Below are 20,856 nucleotides of genomic sequence, written 5' to 3' on the forward strand. Positions count from 1 at the left end.
AACTGTCATTCTGCCTCATTGGGGGGTGGAAGTGTTCTCTGTACAACCAATTTGGGAAGCTATGGCAGCGCACCCATGTCTTATGACTAAACAGTTTCTCTTCTACAATATACACCACAGAACAGTATGTGTATCAGGATACATCCTCAAAAATGTTCATAGCAGTTTATTTGTGAATAGCCACAAATTAGTAACTCCCCAAATATCCATTAATGGTAGAATGGTTAAATTGTTTTGTAGTCAAACAGTGGAATAGTATAAAACAACGAGAAGGTACAACCTACTCTATGCACCTACATGGATGAATCTCACAAATAGAATGTTGACTGAAGGAAGACTGATAAAATACCCATGAAAGATTCCACTTACATAAAATTCAAATAGGTAAAAATGAGTTTTTGGTGTTGGAAGCTGGAATTGTGGTTACTTTTGGGTAAAAAGAGGCACAGGGAGTACTGGTTTCTTGATCTGAGTGGTGGTTACATGGATATGCCTATTTTGTATAATTGATCATACTTTGCATTTATGATTTGTACACTTCTCTGTTTATAATCCTTGATTTTAAAGAGTTTATTTTTATTTATTTAAAAATTTTTTTGAGAGAGAGGGTGGAAATGAGTGAGGAGCAGAGAGAGAGAGAGACAGAAGCAGGGCTCACCTGAAGCGGACTCATGCTCACCCGATGTGGGGCTTATGTTCACCCTTAGTGAGGCTGATGCTCACCTGAAGCGGGGCTTGAGCTCACCTGACGTGGGACTCAAACTCACAAACCCTAAGATCATGACCTGAGCCAAAGTCAGATGCTTAACAACTGAGCCACCTGGGTACCCAAAGACTTTATTTTAAAAAACTAGTGAAGGCAAAGTAAAGATATTTTCAGGAAAAGATTACATGGTGTTTTTTTTGGTAGTGTGACTGGGTATGAGATTAATGTACAGAAGTCAATAGTTTTTCTTTAATAATTAGCATCCAGAAATGGAAGTGGTAAAAACCATTCCACTTACAGTAGTGGGCAGCTTCACTTTGGTACAGCCTGAGATCTTGTTTAGGCTCCTAGTGCTTGCCTCTTGCTTTTAGCACTAGGGCTTCTCTGTAATCGCTCTCCAATGCCTACCATGGGAACTTCCTTAGGTTGTACAAACCAGTGTGAGGGGTATTTCATGCCTCGTGAAGCAAACTTTGGTCGGTGGGAGGGAGGAATCAATAGATCCATGCTTCCCTTTTTCTCACTTCAGACCGACAGTCTTGACATGCATTTTATACAGTTTCTCATATTGGCCTTTGTAGCCAATTATTGGACCAACCACCATACCACTTTTATTGGCTTTCTTTCCTTGGTAAGTTTACTCTGTATTCAACTCCTACTCCCAAAGTATTCATGCATGAGCCTTCCTCTCAGACTCTGTTCAGCTCCCCATAACAAAGAATTACATGGCCTAAAAGTGCTGAGGTTGAGAAATCCTGTTATCTGAAGCCAGCGGTTTGCTCTTCAGTATTCAGTCTCTGCGACTTTGGGAAATAACCACTGAGTGTTAATTTTTGTGTCTATAAAATGATAATAATAGAATCAAACAGAGTCCTTAATGTTTAAATGAGGTAAGCTCTCTAAATTTAATGCCTGGCACAAAGAACAGTTCAATAAAGAGCAGCTATTGATGTTTCTTTTTCAAGTTTATATGCTACTTTCCGACACTCCCGAAGTCATTTTCCCTGACTGTGAAAACTCTTTCCTAGACACCAAGTTCTCAAGTCCTTATAAAAAACTATTCAAGGGGCGCCTGGGTGGCTCAGTCAGTTGAGCCTCTGACTTCAGCTCAGGTCATGATCTCGCGGTCTGTGAGTTCGAGCCTTGCATCAGACTCTGTGCTGACAGCTCAGAGCCTGGAGCCTGCTTCGGATTCTGTGTCTCCTTCTCTCTGCCCCCTCCCTGCTCATACTCTGTCTCTCTCTCTGTGTCAAAAATAAATAAACATTAAAAAAAAAAACTGCTACAGAACCCAGTAGGGAGAAGACACAAATATCATTCATGTGAAGATTTAAATGCACATATAGGTTTTTCCATTTTGTAAGTTTTTAGCTGTGTTAAGATGACAGTGTGTTAGAGACTCAACATTGCAATAGAAAGGTTGTTTTGCCAGAAGCAGCCCATGTCAAAGTTCATTGTAAAATTTTGAGAGCAATAATAAACATTAGTAGGAGGCAGAAGGATGCATTTTAAAACACTAGAAAAGCCAGAGGACATAGTATATAAACACCATTAAGTAAACAAAATAACACTAAAATATATAAAATAGGAAATGTAACAGTTTTTTTTTTTTAATAGCAACATCTGTGGGGGGGAGGCATTATTGGAGGCAATCTTGTGCATTTAGGAGGTTTAGTAGCAATCCTTGGCCTCACCCACGTCTGCCTGTAGCACCTACACACCCCCATACCCTCAGTTGTGACAACTCAAAGTGTCTCCAGACATTGCTAGATGTACCCTGGGATGTAAAATCATCTTTGCTTGAGAACAACTGAGATAAGCCTAGATGGGAATTCTAGCTCCTGGACTATTGCACTGGGAATTTGAACACATTACCTAACTCCTAAAACTTAGTTTTCTTATATGAGATGATGTATGTACAGTGCTTAGCCTAGCACCTGACACACAAGAGTTCAATAAATGATAGCAATTACTTTGATGCTAAAGCTTGTTCTCTTTTTTGCCACACTGCCTCTTTATCCTCTAAAAATGAATTGCCCTTTTACGTAGCCTGTGGTTAATCTGTTGAACAAGAATTTTTCATCTGATATCATCAAAAGACATTGAGCTTTCATGTAGGCAATTAATATAGGCTTTAGGTTTACTTTCTTCCTGGCCATGGTTTGCTTTTCATCCTTTTGTTTTTTTGTTTGACTTGGGCAGAGTTAGGAGTACGTTATTTCATTTGAGACTCTTCCTGACATAACATTGTGTATGGTGTTCATTGAATATTTGTAACCTCTTGAATTAGACTCAGCATATTAAAGACTAGTTCAAGCCTGTAGCAATCAGACGTATAGAAATTGGAAAGATAAAACTAAATCTTTTTTTTTCTTGGTACTTTGAAAAAAATTATTAAAAGTTTTTAAAAATTATTTTTTAATTTACAAGCAAGTTAGTTAGCATATAGTGCAACAATGATTTCAGGAGATTTCTTAATGCCTCTTACCCATTTAGCCCATCCCACCTCCGACAACCCCTCCAGTAACCCTTTGTTTGTTCTCTGTATTTAAGAGTCTCTTATATTTTGTCCCCCTCCCTGTTTTTATACTAGTTTTGCTTCCCTTCCCGTATGTTCCTCTGTTTTGTATCTTAAATTCCTCATATGAGTGAAGTCATATGATATTTGTCTTTCTGATTGACTAATTTCACTTAGCATGATACCCTCTAGTTACATCGACGTAGTTGCAAATGGCAAGATTTCATTCTTTTCGATTTTCGAGTAATACTCCATTGTATATGTATACCACATCTTCTTTATCCATTCATCCATCGATGGACATTTGGGCTCTTTCCATACTTTGATTATTGTTGATAGCGCTGCTGTAAACATTGGGGTGCATGTGCCGCTTCGAAATGGCACACCTGTATCCCTTGGATAAATGCCTAGTGCAATTGCTGGGTCGTAGGGTAGTTCTATTTTTAATTTTTTGAGGAACCTCCATACTGTTTTCCAGAGTGACTGCACCAGTTTGCATTTCCACCAGCAGTGCAAAAGAGATGCTCTTTCTCTGCATCCTCACCAACATCTGTTGTTGCCTGAGTTGTTAGCCATTCTGACAGGTGTTGAGGTGGTATCTCATTGTGGTTTTGATTTGTATTTCCCTGATGATGAGTGACGTTGAGCATTTTTTCATTGTCGGTTGGCCATCTGGATGTCTTCCTTGGAGAAATGTCTATTCATGTCTTTTACCTGTTTCTTCACGGGATTATTTGTTTTTTGGGCATTGAGTTTGATAAGTTCCTTATGGATTTTGGATACTAACCCTTTATCTGATATGTCATTTGCGAATATCTTCTCCTATTCCATCAGTTGCCTTTTAGTTTTGCTGATTGTGTCCTTCGCTGTACAGAAGCTTTTTATTTTGATGAGGTCACAATAGTTCATTTTTGCTTTTATTTCCCTTGCCTTCGGAGACGTGTTGAGTAAGAAGTTGCTGCGGCCAAGGTCAGAGAAGTTTTTGCCTGCTTTCTCATCTAGGATTTTGATGGCTTCATGTCTTACATTTAGAACTTTCATTTTGAGTTTTGAGTTTATTTTTATGAATGGTGTAAGAAGTGGTCCAGGTTCATTCTTCTACATGTCGCTGTTCAGTTTTCGTGGCACCACTTGCTGAAGAGACTGTCTTATTCCATTGGATATTCTTTCCTGCTTTGTCAAAGATTAGTGGGCCATGTGTTTGTGCGTCCATTCCTGGGTTCTTCGTTCCATTCCAATGATCTGAGTGTCTGTTTTTGTGCCAGTACTATACTGTCTTGCTGATTATAGCTTTGTAGTACAGCTTGAAGTCTGGGATTGTGATGCCTCCAGCTTTGGTTTTCTTTTTCAAGATTGCTTTGGCTATTCGGGGTCTTTTGTGGTTCCATACAAAATTAGGATTGTTCTAGCTCTATGAAGAATGCTGATGTTATTTTGATAGGGATTGCACTGAATATGTAGACTGCCTGGGTAGTGTTGACATTTTAAACAGTATTTGTTCTTCCTATTCAGGAGCATGGAATATTTTTCCATTTTTTTGTGTGTTGTCTTCAATTTCTTTCATAAGCTTTCTATAGTTTTCAGTGTATAGATTTTTCACCTCTTTGGTTAGATTTATTCCTAGGTATTTTATGATTTTTGGTGCGTCAGTGGGATTGATTCCTTGGTTTCTCTTTCTGTTGCTTCATTGTTGGTGTATAGGAATGCAGCCAATTTCTGTGCATTGATTTTACATCCTGCCACTTTGCTGAATTCATGGATCAGTTCTAGCAGTTTTTTGGTGGAGTCTTTTGGGTTTTCCACATAGAGTATCACGTCGTCTGTGAAGAGTGAAAGTTTGACCTCCTCCTAGCTGATTTAGATGCCTTTTATTGTTTTGTGTTGTCTGATTGCTGAGGCTAAGACTTCTAATACTATGTTGAATAGCAGTGGTGAGAGTGGACATCCCTGTCTTGTTCCTGACTTTAGGGGTAAAGCTCTCAGTTTTTCCTCATTGAGGGTGATATTAGTGTTGGGTCTTTCATATGATCTTCTATGATCTTCAGGTATGATCCTTCTATCCCTACTTTCTTGGGGGTTTTTATCAAGAAAGGATTCTGTGTTTTGTCAAATGCTTTCTCTGCATCTATTGATCGGATCCTGTGGCTCTTGTCCTTTGTTTTATTGATGTGATGTATCACATTGATTGTTTTGCAGATGTTGAACCAGCTCTGCATCCCAGGTGTAAATCCCACTTGGTCGTGGTGAATAATTTTTTTAATGTATTGTTGGATCCAGTTGGCTAGTATCTTGTTGAGGAGTTTTGTGTCCATGTCCATCAGGGAACTTGGTCTATGATTCTCCTTTCTAGCAGGGTCTTTGTCTGGTTTTGGAATCAAGGTAATGCAGACTTCATAGTCAGAGTTTGGAAGTTTTCCTTGCATTTCTATTTTTTGGAACAGCTTCAATAGAATAGGTGTTAACTCCTCTTTAAATGTTTGGTAGAATTCCCCTGGAAATCCATCCAGCCCTGGACTCTTGTTTTTTGGGAGATTTTTGATTACCAATTCTATTTCTTTACTGATTATGGATCTGTTCAAATTTTCTATTTTTCCTATCTCAGTTTTGGTAGTTTATATGTTTCTAGGAATTTATCCATTTATTCCAGGTTGTCCATCTTATTGGTGTGTAATTGCTCATAATATTCTTTTACTATTGTTTTTATTTCTGCTGTGTTGGTTGTGGTCTCTCCTCTTTCATTCTTGATTTTATTTATTTGAGTCCTTTCCTTTTTCTTGATCAAACTGGCTAGGGGTTTATCAATTTTGTTAATTCTTTCAAAGAACCAGCTTCTGGTTTCATTGATCTGTTCTACTATTATTTTTTTGTTTGTTTGGTTGGTTTTGGTTTTGATAGCATTGATTTCTGCTCTAATCTTTATTATTTCTTGTCTTCTGCTGGTTTGGGTTTTATTTGCTGTTCTTTTTCCAGCTCCTTAAGGCATAAGGTTAGGTTGTGTATCTGAGACCTTTCTTCCTTCTTTACGAAGGCCTGGATTGTTATATATTTCTCTCTTATGACCCCCTTTGCTGCATCCCAGAAGTTTTGGGCTGTGGTGTTATCATTTTCATTGGCTTCCATGACTGTTTAATTTCCTCTTTAACTTCTTGATTAGTCCATTTATTGTTTAGTAAAATGGTCTTTAGTCTCCAAGCATTTGTTATCTTTCCACATTTTTTCTTGTGGGTGATTTCAAGTTTCATAGCATTGTGGTCTGAAAATATGCACGGTATTGTCTCAATCTTTTTGTACTTGTTGAGGGCTGATTTGTGTCCCAGGATGTGATCTATTCTGGAGAACGTTCCATGTATATTGGAGAGGAATGTATAGTCCGCTGCTTTAGGATGAAATGTTCTGAATATATCTGTTAAAGCCATACGGTCCAGTGTGTCATTCAAAGCCATTGTTTCTTTGTTGATTTTCTGTTTAGGTGATCTGTCCATTGTTGTAAGTGGGGTGTTGAATTCCCCTACTATTATGGTATTATTATGAATGAGTTTCTTTATGTTTGTGATTAATTGATTTATATATTTGGGTGCTTTCACATTTGGAGTATAAATGTTTACAGTTGTTAGATCTTCTTGGTGGATAGACCCCTTAATTATGATATAATGCCCTTCTTCATCTCTGTTACAGTCTTTATCTTAAAGTCTAGGTTGTCTGACATAAGTATGGCTACTCTGGCTTTTTTTGTTGACCATTAGCATGATAAATGGTTCTCCATCCCCTTACTTTCAAGCTGAAGGTGTCTTTAGGTCTAAAGTGAGTCTCTTGTAAACAGCATATAGATGATCTTGTTTTCTTATCCATTCTGTTACCCTGTGTCTTTTGATTGGAGCATTTAGTCCATTGATGTTTAGAGTGAGTACTGAAAGATAGGAACTTATTGCCATTATGGTGCCTGTAGAGTTGAGGTTTCTGGTGGTGTGGTGGTGTTCTCTGGTCCTTTCTAGTCTTTGTTGCTTTTGGTCTTTTTTTCCCCTGTCTTTTCTCCCCACAGAGAGTCCCCCTTAAAATTTCTTGCAGGGCTGGTTTAGTGGTCATGAACTCCTTTAATTTTTGTTTGTCTGGGAAACTTTTTATCTCTTCTTCTATTTTGAATTACAGCCTTGCTGGATAAAGAATTCTTGGCTGCATATTTTTCCGATTCAGCACATTGACTATATCCTGCCACTCCTTTCTGGCCTGCCAAGTTTTTGTGGATAGGTCTGCTGCAAACCTAATCTGTCTTCCCTTGTAGATTAAGGACTTATTTTCCCTTGCTGCTTTCATGATTCTTTCCATGCCTGAGTATTTTGTGAATTTGACTATGATATGCCTTGTTGGTCAGTTTTTGTGGAATCTAATGGGAGTCCTCTGTGCTTCCTGGATTTTGATGTCTGTGTCTTTCCCCAGGTTAGGAAAGTTTTCTATGATTTGCTCACACGAATCTACCGCTTTTTCTCTCTTCATCTTCTGGGACCCCTATGATTCTGATGTTGTTCCTTTATAATGAGTCACTGAGTTCTCTAATTCTTAAATCATGCTCTTTTGCCTTAGTTTCTTTGTCTTCTGCTTCATTGTTCTCCATAAGTTTGTCCTGTATATCGCTGATTCGCTGCTCTGCTTCATCCATCCTTGCTGCCATGGCATGTATTCAAGATTGCAGTTCAGTTACAGCATTTTTATTTCATCCTGACTAGCTTTTACTTCTTTTATCTCTGCAGAAAGGGATTCTAATCTATTTTCAACCTCAGCTAGTATTCATATTATGATTCTAAATTCTGGTTCAGACATCTTGTATCTGTGTTGATTAAGTCCCTGGCTGTCCTTTCTTCCTGTTCTTTCTTTTGTGGTGAATTCCTTCATTTCATCGTTTTGAAAGAAGAAAAGGAATTAATAAGGTACAAAAATTACAATTAAAGAATTAAAAACAACACCAAAAAAAATAAATCAAATAATGGAAGTTAGATCCTAGGTGTGTTTTGGTCTTTTTGTTGAAAGGACCTTGATAGATTAGAGAAAAAAAGGAAAGAAAAGAAAAGAAAAGAAAGAAAAAAAGGAAAACGTTTGAAAAGTTGAAAAAATGAATACAATGGAATAGAATAAAATGAAATGATGGAAGCAAATTAGAATTTGAAAAATTTACAAAAAAAGTAAAAAATATAGTAGAAAAAAATTAAAAATATTTTTAAGAAGCGAGGAAAGTAAAAATAATTTTTTTCTCTTTCTGTATTCAGGAATAAGAAAAAAAAAGAAAAAAGTGAATAGATGGACTAGCAAACAGACTGAAATATGATTGAAATTACAACGGTTTCCCCTAGCAGTCAAACTATGAAGCACTTTATAGTCCGTTAACTAAGCAGGCAGAGAGACTTGAGGAGTTCCTGAAGAGCGAGGTTGGCCCAGTTGGACTGGGCTTAGTGTAACAGCTCCATTCTCCACTAGATGGCGCTGCTTAGCTTACTAGGGTGGGTTGTTGTGGTGCAAGTAGGTGTGTATGCGCATGTGAGGGGGGGTGAAAATGGTGTCACCCAGCTACCCAGTCTTTAGTATCAGAACTCTGTGCTCTCCCTGACCGGCAGTCAAGCACCCCTCCTTTGCCTCCGGCTTCCGTCCACTCTCTGCTTTTATACTGTGACCAAGCTGTCAGGCTGCCAGGAGGCACTTCCCTCCTGAGTTTTGTCTCAGATGTAGCTATGTTTCCCAGCCCCTTACTACTGAGGGACTGCAGCTTTGACCTGTTCTGACCCTCTGGGGGAGGGTCTCACCAATCAATGATAGGGTGCCCGCCCGCCAGGAACATTCGCAGGACTGTGCTGCTGCCGATGCCCAGAGACTGCAACTGGGTGCCAGCCCACAGCAGAAAAAGTTCATGTGATTGTGTAGCAGCAGCGTTTCAGGGATTATGGTAAATCACAACACATCTGGCACCAGCCTTCCCCCTTAGTGCCCTTGTTCCAGCACAATTGAATGTGGTTCTTCTCCAGGGTCCTCTGGGACCTTTGCCTGTGGGGTTGTCGCACAGCCTCTATGAAATGTCCCCCCGGCCGGGGAACTGGCTCTCCCCGTGTGGCCTGAGGACCCCTTGGACCTCGCTCTCTGCTCCTGGGGATTCGCCCTTCCCACCAGAGCACTACCAGGTATCTAGCTATGGAGTTTGAGACTCTGCACTCCCCCTGTTTATAAAGTGTTAATGGAATTTAAACCCTTTTCTTTCTCCTTTCTCCCTTTTTTGTTCAGTCCCTTGCATACTCTTTCTTTTCTCTCCAGCTGCTTTCAGGGATTGGGGGAAGGATGCTTTCCCGTACTCTTCCTGCCTTCTCCATCCTCTCTCCAGAAGCAAAAATAGTTTCCTCCCCTCCACGGCTTCTCTCTCCCCCAGTTCACCTCTCTGTGCTGCACACCTGCCAAGTTCTGTAGTTCAGGTTGTGCAGATTGTTGTGTTAATCCTCAAATCAGTTTTCTAGTTGTACAAGATTGGTTTAGTGTTGATCTGGCTGCATTTCAGGGACCAAGACTAAATCTTAATTGTTTTTATTGTTGGTTTTGCTTTTTAACCCTGAGGCGACAACCAATGCAAAATATTTGTTCTTTAGCTTTATTTTTTTTGCAAGTATGGTTGAAAATTAGTAGCCTGTAAATGCCTTGATATACCTTATGTCATTTAAGTTTTATGAAAACCCTAGGGCAGTGAAAGGAAAATAAAAGGAAACTCTTAATGTACTGTAAGTACACAGCAAGACACTACATTAAATCCTTTATATTATTATTCATTTCTTACTACAGTATCTACAAAGTAAGTAGCATTATCCCTATTTTGTAGGTGAGCATATGATGCTTCGTTTGCCCAAGATGGTACAGCTGGTAATAAGTACAGACCCACTGGAACCTGAGTTTTTATTCCAATGCTCATCTTATGTTCATAATGTCCTGCCACCTCCAAATGAGGAGCATTGGCTTCTGCCTTAAATTTATTTGTAAACAATGTATTTTGACCTGTCCTCTGGACCACAAGATAATGGCATAAATTGCAGGACATTGAAACTGTGATAATTTTTTCTATTGCCTCTAGGACCAATGACCCCTTGCCCTCTGTGGCCTACATCTTGGCTGTTCTCCTCACTAATGTAGTTTTATCTGGTTTCTGGGAACGAGGAAAGTTTTTAGGTTCAGCCTTTTTTGGCTAAGTGAGTAAATCTTATTTTTTGATTATGCATATTATTTTAGCTTTTATCATTTCATATTGCTTAAGAATGCGGAGCAGTTAAATCTTAAGTCATGCAGTGTATGTTTGGCAAAAGTCAAGTGAAAGCAGACTTACTTAAAAATTAAGAGGGCTCTATATCTAATAAGAAAAATAGTCTCAAACTTCCATGTGATGTTTGTTCTAATAGACTACTGAGTAAAAAATGTTTTGAAGTCTATGTTTGCCTAAAACTCTCCTTCTCGGTGTGATTTGTATTTTTAGCTGAGAGAAGAAAAGTTGCAAGAGGAGAAAACCTCTGAAGATCAAATCCACAAGCTGTTATCAGAGGATACAGAAACAGGGAAAAGAAAAATGGATGAACAGAAAAAGAGAGATGAGCCATTAGTACTGAAATCAAATCTGGAACATGTAAGTAGATCACCGTTTTGATGGACATCTGGCCCCAAATCAGTAATTATCCCAGGTGATGTGGATCTGCAAACCTATGTTTGTGAGCTATGAGACCAGAAGAGTCGCTGAGTATGCAGTTTAAGAGTAGTGAAAAACTTAGTGTCTCGATGACAGCTGGAGAAAATAATTCTGAATGAGACAATTGAGACTTGGGTGAAAAGATTAAGGAACAGTGGGGAAAAAAGGTGAGTGAGGGGAAAAACCTAGTACAGGATACTACTTGTGGAGTATTCTATACTATTCACTACTATTCAATACTGTTCTATTCAATACTACTTACATGTGTGTTGTCGTTTTGACTTCTGTGTTGTGATTTGACCTTTGAGTTTTGTACATCTTATATTCTCAACTAGGTTTCCTTAAAGCTTGTATTTGATTTCCTTTTATTCTTTTTAATGCCTTAAGCAACACAGTGCTAGATATAAGGTAGGACTTCAATATCAGATTACTTAGTTTAAGCTAACCCTAAGTTACTTAGTTTAAACTAACGCTAACCCTTAGTTTAAACTAACTCTAGACTTCTAATCTTGCAAATCTTGCCTGAATTGTTTTCATCACTTTTTTACCAAGCAAATTACTCAAAAAGGTTGTAAATGGTATATTTAATGTATGTATGAAAGCACTTTTGGAAGGCCTACTGGATGCTCAAATGGATAATTGCAATTGGGTTTTTTTTCTTTAGTTAAGTCTTACTGGATCAGACCTTTTTCTGTTGCTTGCTGTGTGTACTTACAATATCTTTAGTGTCATAATCTTTTAGAATAGTTTGTGATTTAGCCTTGTTAGTATTTCAGGTTAGCTTCCCAATGAGCTGGAATTAATAAAAGCTTTACTGTATTTAATACAGAGAACATAGAATGGAAGGAAAAAAATTTTTTCTGCACCTTCAGAAGTCTGCTCCTTAAACAGATCCCAGCATTGTAATGGACTGTACGACTTTGGCCAGGTTACTTAATTTCACTGTGTTTTGGCTTTAGTCTTTGCAAAGGTATTTTTCCTGACCTTCAGGAAATGAAGTTACTTAAGCTTTCTTGGATCAATAGTAATTGCTGCTATCAACATGCATGTGCATTTTTTATCCCATTTATAATAATAATTGTTATTTAATTCTTATCAAAACCAATCACTTGCATTTTAGAGGGTTTCACTCTTCCATAAGATTCAATTTAACAAATAAGAAATGCTTGTGTACTCTTAATGCTCTGTTCATTGGGAACTACAAAAGGAAAAAGACTGCTACTGGATAGCATGCAGTTTAACTAGGATGGCGAGAATAAAACATGTCTTGCACCTACAGTATGTTTTCTGACTAGTAGCCCCAACTGTGGTCTGTGATCTCTAGACAGCAACCTTTGCCTCTTTACCCCAACAGGACTGTCCTTTAGAGCCTTCAGGCAAAATGGTCCAGAAGGACCTTTCTCTTTAGGACAAACCAGTCTTGACAAAGAGAGCTTACCCTTCACTGTGGTCCTTTGATAGAAAGAACCTGCTGTTTTTGGCCTTGCCGGATTCAAGTTTCATCCAGGAAAAGATCTCTCATCTTAATTCATGTCAAGGCCAGGAAATTGCTCTAATTGCTTTTTCTTTTGCCACTACCAACTTTGAAATAGAAATCAACTGCATTTTGTTAGTTTAAAAGGAATTGTAACTTGATTGTAATCTTAAAAGGAATCAAGAAGTATAAATCCTCAGATTTGTTTTTATTGGTAGTAGTCAGTTTCAAAACATAAAAAAATTTTTTTTTCTACATTTATTTATTTTTGATAGAGACAGAGCATAAGTGGGGGAGGGGCAGAGAGAAGGAGACACAGAATCCAAAGCAGGCTCCAGGCTCTGAGCTGTCAGCACAGAGGTTGACATGGGGCTCAAACTCACAAACCGTGAGATCATGACCCAACCTGAAGTCGGACACTTAACCGACTGAGCCACCCAGGCGCCCCAGTTTCAAAACATTTTATATACAAAAACACATTGAATAAAATCTCACTTATGAACGCTTAAAGTTTTAGATTTTTGCTATTTTACCTCTTTTTCTGTTTGCTTTTGTCTGTTTTGAGGACTTTTACATGGCTCTGATTTTGCTTTAAATATGTCTTAAGACTTTTTGGTGTTAAAAAAATAATTTAATTTAGTTTAGCCAAAACTACGTTCAAATGGGGACCTAAGAGAAGCTCAAGTGGTCTCAGTGGAAAGCCAGCTGAAGGATTGTTTTTTATAGAGAGAACATTATGATTAGAGCTGAACAGATCATTTTGCTTTCCTGCCCCCAAAGACTTGGTGACACCTCATTTCCTATGAAAGTAAATGAGAATTCTTTACTCTAACATTCAAGTCCTTAGTGTAATTCTAACTTATCTTCCATCCTTGCTCATACCCCCAAATTCTAGAGAACAGACCTGTTTACTTTCCCCCCAAATATATAGCTTTATGCTTTTCTTTCTTAACAGTTTTTCTCTTGCATTTTCATCTAATTGAAATGCCACCCTGCTTACCTGTTTGAAAGCTATTCATCTGTCCAAGCCCAGTTCCAAAGCTGTCACCTTCCTGGAACCTATTAGGGATTCCTCACTTGTTTCTCTACTCCTATCATCTACTCTCTCCCCTCCCAACTTTGTAACTTTTACAGGATTTATTTCATTCTCCCTTAGATTATGGTTGTGTATTTGTGTTTCTCTACTAGATTTATAAGTTTGTTGAGTAAGCTATTTTAAAATCTATTTTAAAATCTAACTCAATCTTTAAAATTGAGTTAGCTATTTTAAAATCTCCTACACTGTCTTGTACATCATAGGTGTTGGGTACATGTTTATCAAATTCAATTCAATGGAGGGAAGAAAGTGCTTATTCTAGAAGACATTACCATCTGTTGTTATCAATGTGGAGTGGAAATAAAATGGACATGACAATCTATGATTTGTTATGGTATGGTTAATACCAATAATAATGTGAATTGTTGGAAAACAATCTGGTATAGCAATTTAGTCTTATCAAAGATTATAAAGCAAAAAGTGAAAAACTGCTTGTCATCTAACAATTTAGAGGTAACTCTTAGAAACATTTTGGTAAATAACCTTCCAGACCTCTTTTCTAAGTACGTGTAAAGAAACTTCAAACGTAAATTGAAAGACTCAAAATAAGACTCTAAAATAAAATGAAGGTAACTGAATGAGTATCAACAAGATGGAAAAATCTGATTCTAGGGGTATTTAGAACCCCTTGCAGAGAAAGTGACATTTCAGATGCCTCTGAAGGGCCAATGAGTATTTCTTTTAGGCAGAGAATGTGGAATAGGAGTTTTAGGCAAAGGGAGTAGCATGTTCAGAACAGAGCCTTTGAAAGTCTTTGATGGTACATGGAGAGTAGAAAGTAGTTTGGTTGTACTAGAGCTCAAGGAGTTCCCTTTATGAGACCTGGTGGGAGAAAAATTATGAAAGAAGGTTGGGTCTAGTTTTTGAAGATTATTGTATCATACTGAGGTGTTTCCACTTTATCCTTTAACCAACAGTTAAGCAGGGGAGTAACAGGATTATATTTGTGTGCTTAATAGTATGGTAGGATTAGAGGGAAAAAAGGCTGGAGAGAACAAGACCAGTAAGTAGATAATTGCAACAGTCCAGGAAAAAGAGGATGAGAATCTAAGGAAAGGCAATGACAATGAGTATACGTGGAAGGAGTTCTGTCTGAAAGGCATTTTAGGAGTAGAATGGGGTAGAGTGGAACTAGCATGAAGGCACTTGGAGACAGACACTCTGGATTTAAGTAATAGCGTTAGCTACTTATTAACTCTACAGTCCTATGCAAATTAATTATTCTGGGCCTCAGTTTGCCATCTGTAGAAGAAAGGTAATCCCTTCTTAATAGGACCGATATAAAGCATAAATGAAATAAAATATTTAGAAGCGTTGGGGGTACTCAAAACCTCTATGCAGTGTTTCTGTGACTTTGAAGAAAGGGAAAGGAAAGAGTCATAATGACATTGAGGCTTCTAGATGGGTTGGTAGTGGGGCTTAGAGAGGAAAATACTGAATTTAATTTTGGATATATTAAGTTTGAACTATTTGGAATATCCAGATTGGGATCTCCAAGAAGCGGTTAGAAACATTGGTGCTTAGAGAGAAATGACATATAATAGACGTGGAACAATAGCTATGGGAGATTCCATGGGAACACAAATAGACAATGTTGTCTCCCTTGTCTCCTGCCAGTGTCCTGCACGCCTCTCAGATTCAGAGAACGAAGAACCTTCCCGAGGCAAGATGACACAGACACATCGCTCGGCATTTGTTTCCAAGAACAACTCCTACTCCTTAGCTTTCCTGGCAGGGTAAGAGACTGATACTAAAGTCAGTCAAGGTTCTTCCATTCTGGAGTATGAGACTAAAGGGATGGAGTAGGGGGAGCAAAAGTATTTGTTGTAGCTACTTTTGGGAGGGAGAGGTGGGAATGGGGGAAAGATGTGGGAATTGGGTTTTCAAATATGGATTAGGAACAAGGGGCTGATCTAAAAGTAATTTTTACTTGTTTCTGGTATCCTCAGAGTAGTATTATGCTACTTTCTGTGCTACAAAGTGTGATCTTTCTATCTTGGGAAGGAACAACAATGTCAGCTTCTGCTAACAACATCCGTCGATTCTCTCTCTGGAGTTTTTTCTCTTAGTAGGAAGTGAGGCCACAGTTGATTTTATTTTCACTGCCTAGAACTAAAATATATCTTGAATAAGTTTCAAGAAGACAAACTGCAAAGTTTTTAAGACCTTGTCAAGAAATCTCTTGATCCTTTAGACTTTGCAGGCTGTGGAGATGAAAGGAGGGAGAAATTGGATGGATGTTGGATGATGGAGGGAATAATGAAGCGCTAGATGGAAGGAAAAGGAAGGAAGGAGGAATGATGGAAGAAAAGAGAATGAGAGAAGAAAGGAAGGGGGAAGGAGTGATAAATAGGAAGAAAGGAAGAAGAAATGGGGGAAGGAAGTAAGAAGGAATCATTCATTCAACAGACATTTTGTGAGTAGCTACTATATACCATGCACTCTGTTTTAATATAAAGACGAAAAGACACAATCTTTATGCCATTTTGTTATCTGTTTTTGGTTAAAACCAGCATTGTTCACCCTTATATCTAGGGTTCCTCTCTTTCTTCCCAGCAGCACTGTGAAGTAGATCTCTCTTTTTTGCTGCCCCTATGGACATATACTTGGTTCCGTTTTAAGTTTTTTTATTGCTAATCACTAATAAATATGACCCCCAAAACTACCAAGTTTAAGATGTATAATGCATGTACTATTATGATTCCTGATGTAATGTTTATATCTAAATCCTTTTTGTGTGTGTTCTTTTGGAGCAGTCTGATTTTCTTGTTCTTTCTGAGAATAGACTTAATTAAACCTCCCCCCTCCCCCTTCCCCTTCCCTTAAAGGCCTCCCCTTCTGCAGGTAATGGCAACTCCTTCCAGGAAGGCTCTTTCCTAGAGTATTTATTCATTCATTTGACATTTAATGGCCACTGTATTGTAACCACTTAGGTTTGATTGATGTAATCAGAACCCAATAAGTGAGATATAAGCCAGTTTACTTTCCATTTATGGTAAAGATGAAATGCTTGCATTGTGCATATGAGCTTGAACTATAGATGCCCCCTAAAGTTAAAAAATTCAAGACTGCTTGACTAAGGATTTTTCAGTTGCTGATTGTATATATATGGATTGCCCCCATTTATAGAAGGCATGTTTTTATGATTATTAGAGGTCTACTGAGAAGAGAAACAGATCATGTCATTCATTTTAGTCAAGTCACAGTAAATACTTACTGAAACAAATAAATGTTGCTTTTAGGCAGTCTGTGATAAGTTAATTAATATCTCATAAATTTGAAATGACTTGGAAAAAAGAGAAATTTGTCTTGAAATCCAAATATGCTAAGGTCAAATTGCCCCAATTAGTTGGAGTGGATATTGATCAATTGTGCCATTGAATTATTTATCACCAATTCTAGTCTTTACTCTTGTAATTCATTCTTTTAAAGAGGGTAGCAGGTTAATATGTCATTACTTAGAAATGCCTAGCAAGGAACTTAGAAAATTCTTCTCTGAAGGGTAAAATGTAAAAAGCCCTTATGCAGAGGTATGCTTTCAGTTATATGTGGCTCTGGAATATCTGTAACATATCTTATTTTCCTGCTCCTCGGCCCATCCTTGCCCTTACTGTATATCATTGAGCCACAATGGGACTAATTTATAGGAAAACATTCACTTAACATCTTACTGTTAAGGAATGCTTATGATTTGTCTTACACATTTCTGGGTTTCAGCATTCATTTTTTCCAAATGTCCAAGGTTGTGGGCTGAGTTCAGTTATTAATGAAGTACAGTTATTAAAATAATTCATTGGATTTGGTTGGTAGGCTTATCTTCTTAGGACATAGTTTGCTGATGTCCTGGAAAACTTAGGTTGGAAAATCTATTACCATAATATTGTGAATTGCCTGTCTTATTTAGTCAACATACTTTTTTCCTTAGATAAGAAAATATTTAAATTTCAGTTCCAAAAGATACTTAGAAAAACAATTTGGACATGTTAGTGCTGAAATTGTTGCACGTGAACTGGGGAGACCCGGAACCCTCATCTCAAAGATGTCTCCGAAGGCTCTTGGTCTTGTTGCAAGAAAGAATTCGAGGATATACCAGACAACAGCTGAGCAGTGCAAGTAGAAAAGTTTATTAAAGTGAGAGTATGCTCTCCAAGATGTGAGAGGAGGCAAGCTCAAGGGAGAGCTATTCACCCTGGGGTTTGGGTTTCTTTTATTGACAGTTGTTAACTAGGGGGTGGAATATTTATTACTTGGGGAGGGGATTTCTTGGGAGCAGGATTTCATACCTTTTCTCCCTTACTTGGTCTGCATCTCTATCTGGCCTTCTTCATCTTGGGCCTGTTTGATTTGATCTGGCTTCTGTGGGTTTGTTTTTGGTGTGCTGCCAGCAAAGGTCTCTAACTTCCCTGCTAGGCTAGCTAGCCCCACCTCCTTTGTTGGCCTCCAGGCATCCTGTTAAAGCCTAACTAACTGCTTACTCTAACACAATGAGATGTAGCATACGGATATATTAAAAAATAATTAGCATGGTGATGTTGCACAACAATGTGACTGTAAACTTAAAATGGTTAAAATGGTAACTTTCATGTTATATATATTTTACCACATTAAAAAACGTATTAGCATCGTTAATCGTTTCTGGATATTTCACATGCATTTTTTTTTCCATGTGTTAAGCAACAAACAAGAGAATAGGTCTTCTCTGTAAGTTCTTTTCTTAAAGAGAGGTCATATGTAAAAGCTTTCAGAGTTTTTTGTTTTTTTGTTTTTTTTTTTAAGTTTATTTATTTTAAGAGAGAGAAAGCACAAGTCTCTGGGAAGGGCAGAAAGGGAGAGAGAGAGAATCCCAAGCAGGAATTCTGTGTGGAACCCAACACGGGGCTCAAACCCATGAACCATGAGATCGTGACCTAAGTAAGCTGAAGTCAGACACTTAACCAACTGAGACACCCAGGTGCCCCAAAGCTTTGAAAGTTTTTACAACTGTATTTAAAGGAAATCAATCTGTATTTGTTTTACTTACCTACTTTGTAAAGTTTTCTGTCTTAAGCCCAAAGGCATGGAGGTAAGAGTGAGTAAGCCTGATAGGATAGCTATTTTGGACGGAATCCATTGGTTGATTCTGGCTATGAGTCTTGCCAACAGCTCTGTCTCCATTTATTCGAAAAATTCAAAGCAAAGAGGGCTTTGGAGTATTATTCATAAAATCCTAGAGCCTTATTGAAAATGAAACTTCTTGGGGCGCCTAGGTGGCTCAGTCGGTTAAGTGTCCGACTTTAGCTCAGGTCATGATCTTGCGGTTCGTGAGTTGGAGCCCCGCGTCGGGCTCTGGGCCATCCCAGAGCCTCGAGCCTGCTTCCGATTCTGTGTCTCCCTCTCTCTCTGCCCCTCCCCCATTCATGCTCTGTCTCTCTCTCTGTCTCAAAAATAAATGAACGTTAAAAAAAAAAAAAAGAAAATGAAACGTCTTTCAAGTAGGCAGAGTAATAGTTAATCCAAGATCATTTCTAAGTTAATCACAAAATATATGTTAATTGAGAAAAATTAACTTGAGGGGTGCCTGGGTGGTTCAGTCAGTTAAGCGTCTAAATTCAGCTCAGGTCATGATCTTGTGGTTCGTGAGTTCAAGCCCTGTGTTGGGCTCTGTGCTGACAGCTCAGATCCTGGAGCCTGCTTCAGATTCTGTGTCTTCCTCTCTTTGCCCCTCCCCCACTCATACTCTGTCTCTCTGAAAAATAAACATTAAAATTTTTTTTTTAATTAACTTAAACCATAAGATATATAATTGTAAAGTTAAACTTTTATTTTAAATATCTGAAAAATTGGTTTAAATTTATTTCCCTACACTCTTCATTCCCTTCTTCACCACTAGAATCAAACCAAACCTGATTGCAAATTCTTCTAAAAGCTCAGCCTGGAAAACTTTCTCTGTTGAGGTGGTATCTTTTCAAAAGGCTACATGTCCACTTGCATTTTCCTCTTTGCTTTTGCTATCTGGAAGTTTAGGATTAGGACAGAGTTTTCAATTCAATCGTCATGACTTTCAACATAGCCTATAATAAAAAAATTTTTTTTGGTATACTTTTTCCATATTTATTACTTAATGTGATCTATATCCTCTGTTAAGGCTCAGTTTTTATGTATTTTTGCAGTAAGTCACTTTGGATTCTTCTTGGAACTAGGGCCTAACCGTAAAAAGGATATAATTTAACCATCTATCCTCTTTCCAGTTTAAAAAATGAAAAAAAAAAAAAAAAAAAAAAAAAAGAAGAAGAAAGAAAGTGATGCAGTAATGCCAGTACTGCCATTCCATATAAAATTGTATCTTAAGTAAATAGTACCCAGCAAGATTTCTGCCATATGATAATTCAGTGACTGTTATTGCTGCTATTTTGTTATATTCTTTTAGAATGTAGACTCTTAGATCTGAAAAGGATCTTTTTTGAGGGGGAGGGGGTTTGTTTTTATTTTTTCAATTATTTTTATTAGTTTTTTTTTAATATAATTTATTGTCAAATTGGCTAACATACAGTGTGTAAAGTATGCTCTTGGTTTTTGGGGTAGATTCCCATGGCTCATCGCTTACATACAACACCCAGTGCTCATCCCAGCAAGTGCCCTCCTCAATGCCCATCACCCATTTTCCCCTCTTCTCCACCCCCTCCATCCACCCTCAGTTTGTTCTCTGTATTTAAGAGTCTCTTATGGTTTGCCTTCCTCCCTCTCTGTAACTATTTTTTCCCCTTCCCTTCCCCCATGGTCTTCTGTTAAGTTTCTCAAGATCCACATATGAGTGAAAACATATATCAGTCCTTCTCTGACTTATTTCACTCAGCATAATACCTTCCAGTTCCATCCACGTTGATGCAAATAGCATGATTTCATACTTTCCCATTGCCAAGTAGTATTCCCATTGTATATATAAACTATATCTTCTTTATCCATTCATCAGTTGATGGACATTTAGGCACTTTCCATAGTTTGGCTATTGTTGAAAGTGCTGCTATAAACATTAGGGTACCTGTGCCCCTCTGCATCAGCACTCCGGTATCCCTTGGGTAAATTCCTCCTAGTGCTATTGATGGGTCATAGAGTAGTTCTACTTTTAATTTTTTTGAGGAACCTCCACAGTGTTTTCCAGAGCGGCTGCACCAGTTTGCATTCCCACCAACAGTGTGAGAGGGTTCCCATTTCTCCATATGCTCACCAGCATCTGTAGTTTCCTGAGTTGTTCATTTTAGCCACTCTGACCAGTGTGAGGTGGTATCTCAGTGTGGTTTTGATTTGTATTTCCCTGATGAGGAGTGATGTTGAACATCTTTTCATGTGTCTGTTGGCCATATGGATGTCTTCTTTGGAAAAGTGTCTA

The 20,856-nt window shown here is 38.1% G+C and overlaps 1 protein-coding gene across 2 annotated transcripts in view; it reads left to right on the forward strand.

The window, feature by feature from the left end:
* RNF169 (ring finger protein 169) overlaps positions 1-20,856 on the forward strand; it is a 106,099-nt gene that overhangs the window by 57,882 nt on the left and 27,361 nt on the right. For both annotated transcript variants that reach the window (XR_009602172.3, XM_060605633.3), the window contains exons 3-4: positions 10,714-10,860; positions 15,108-15,226. Coding sequence is in view for 1 of the 2 variants with exons in the window: in XM_060605633.3 (XP_060461616.1) it covers positions 10,714-10,860; positions 15,108-15,226 (266 nt within the window). In the remaining variant the exon portion in view is untranslated. The remainder of the gene's footprint in view (positions 1-10,713; positions 10,861-15,107; positions 15,227-20,856) is intronic.

This window comes from Panthera onca, chromosome D1, assembly GCF_046562875.1.
Source record: "Panthera onca isolate mPanOnc1 chromosome D1, mPanOnc1 haplotype 2, whole genome shotgun sequence".
Lineage (NCBI taxonomy): Eukaryota > Metazoa > Chordata > Mammalia > Carnivora > Felidae > Panthera > Panthera onca.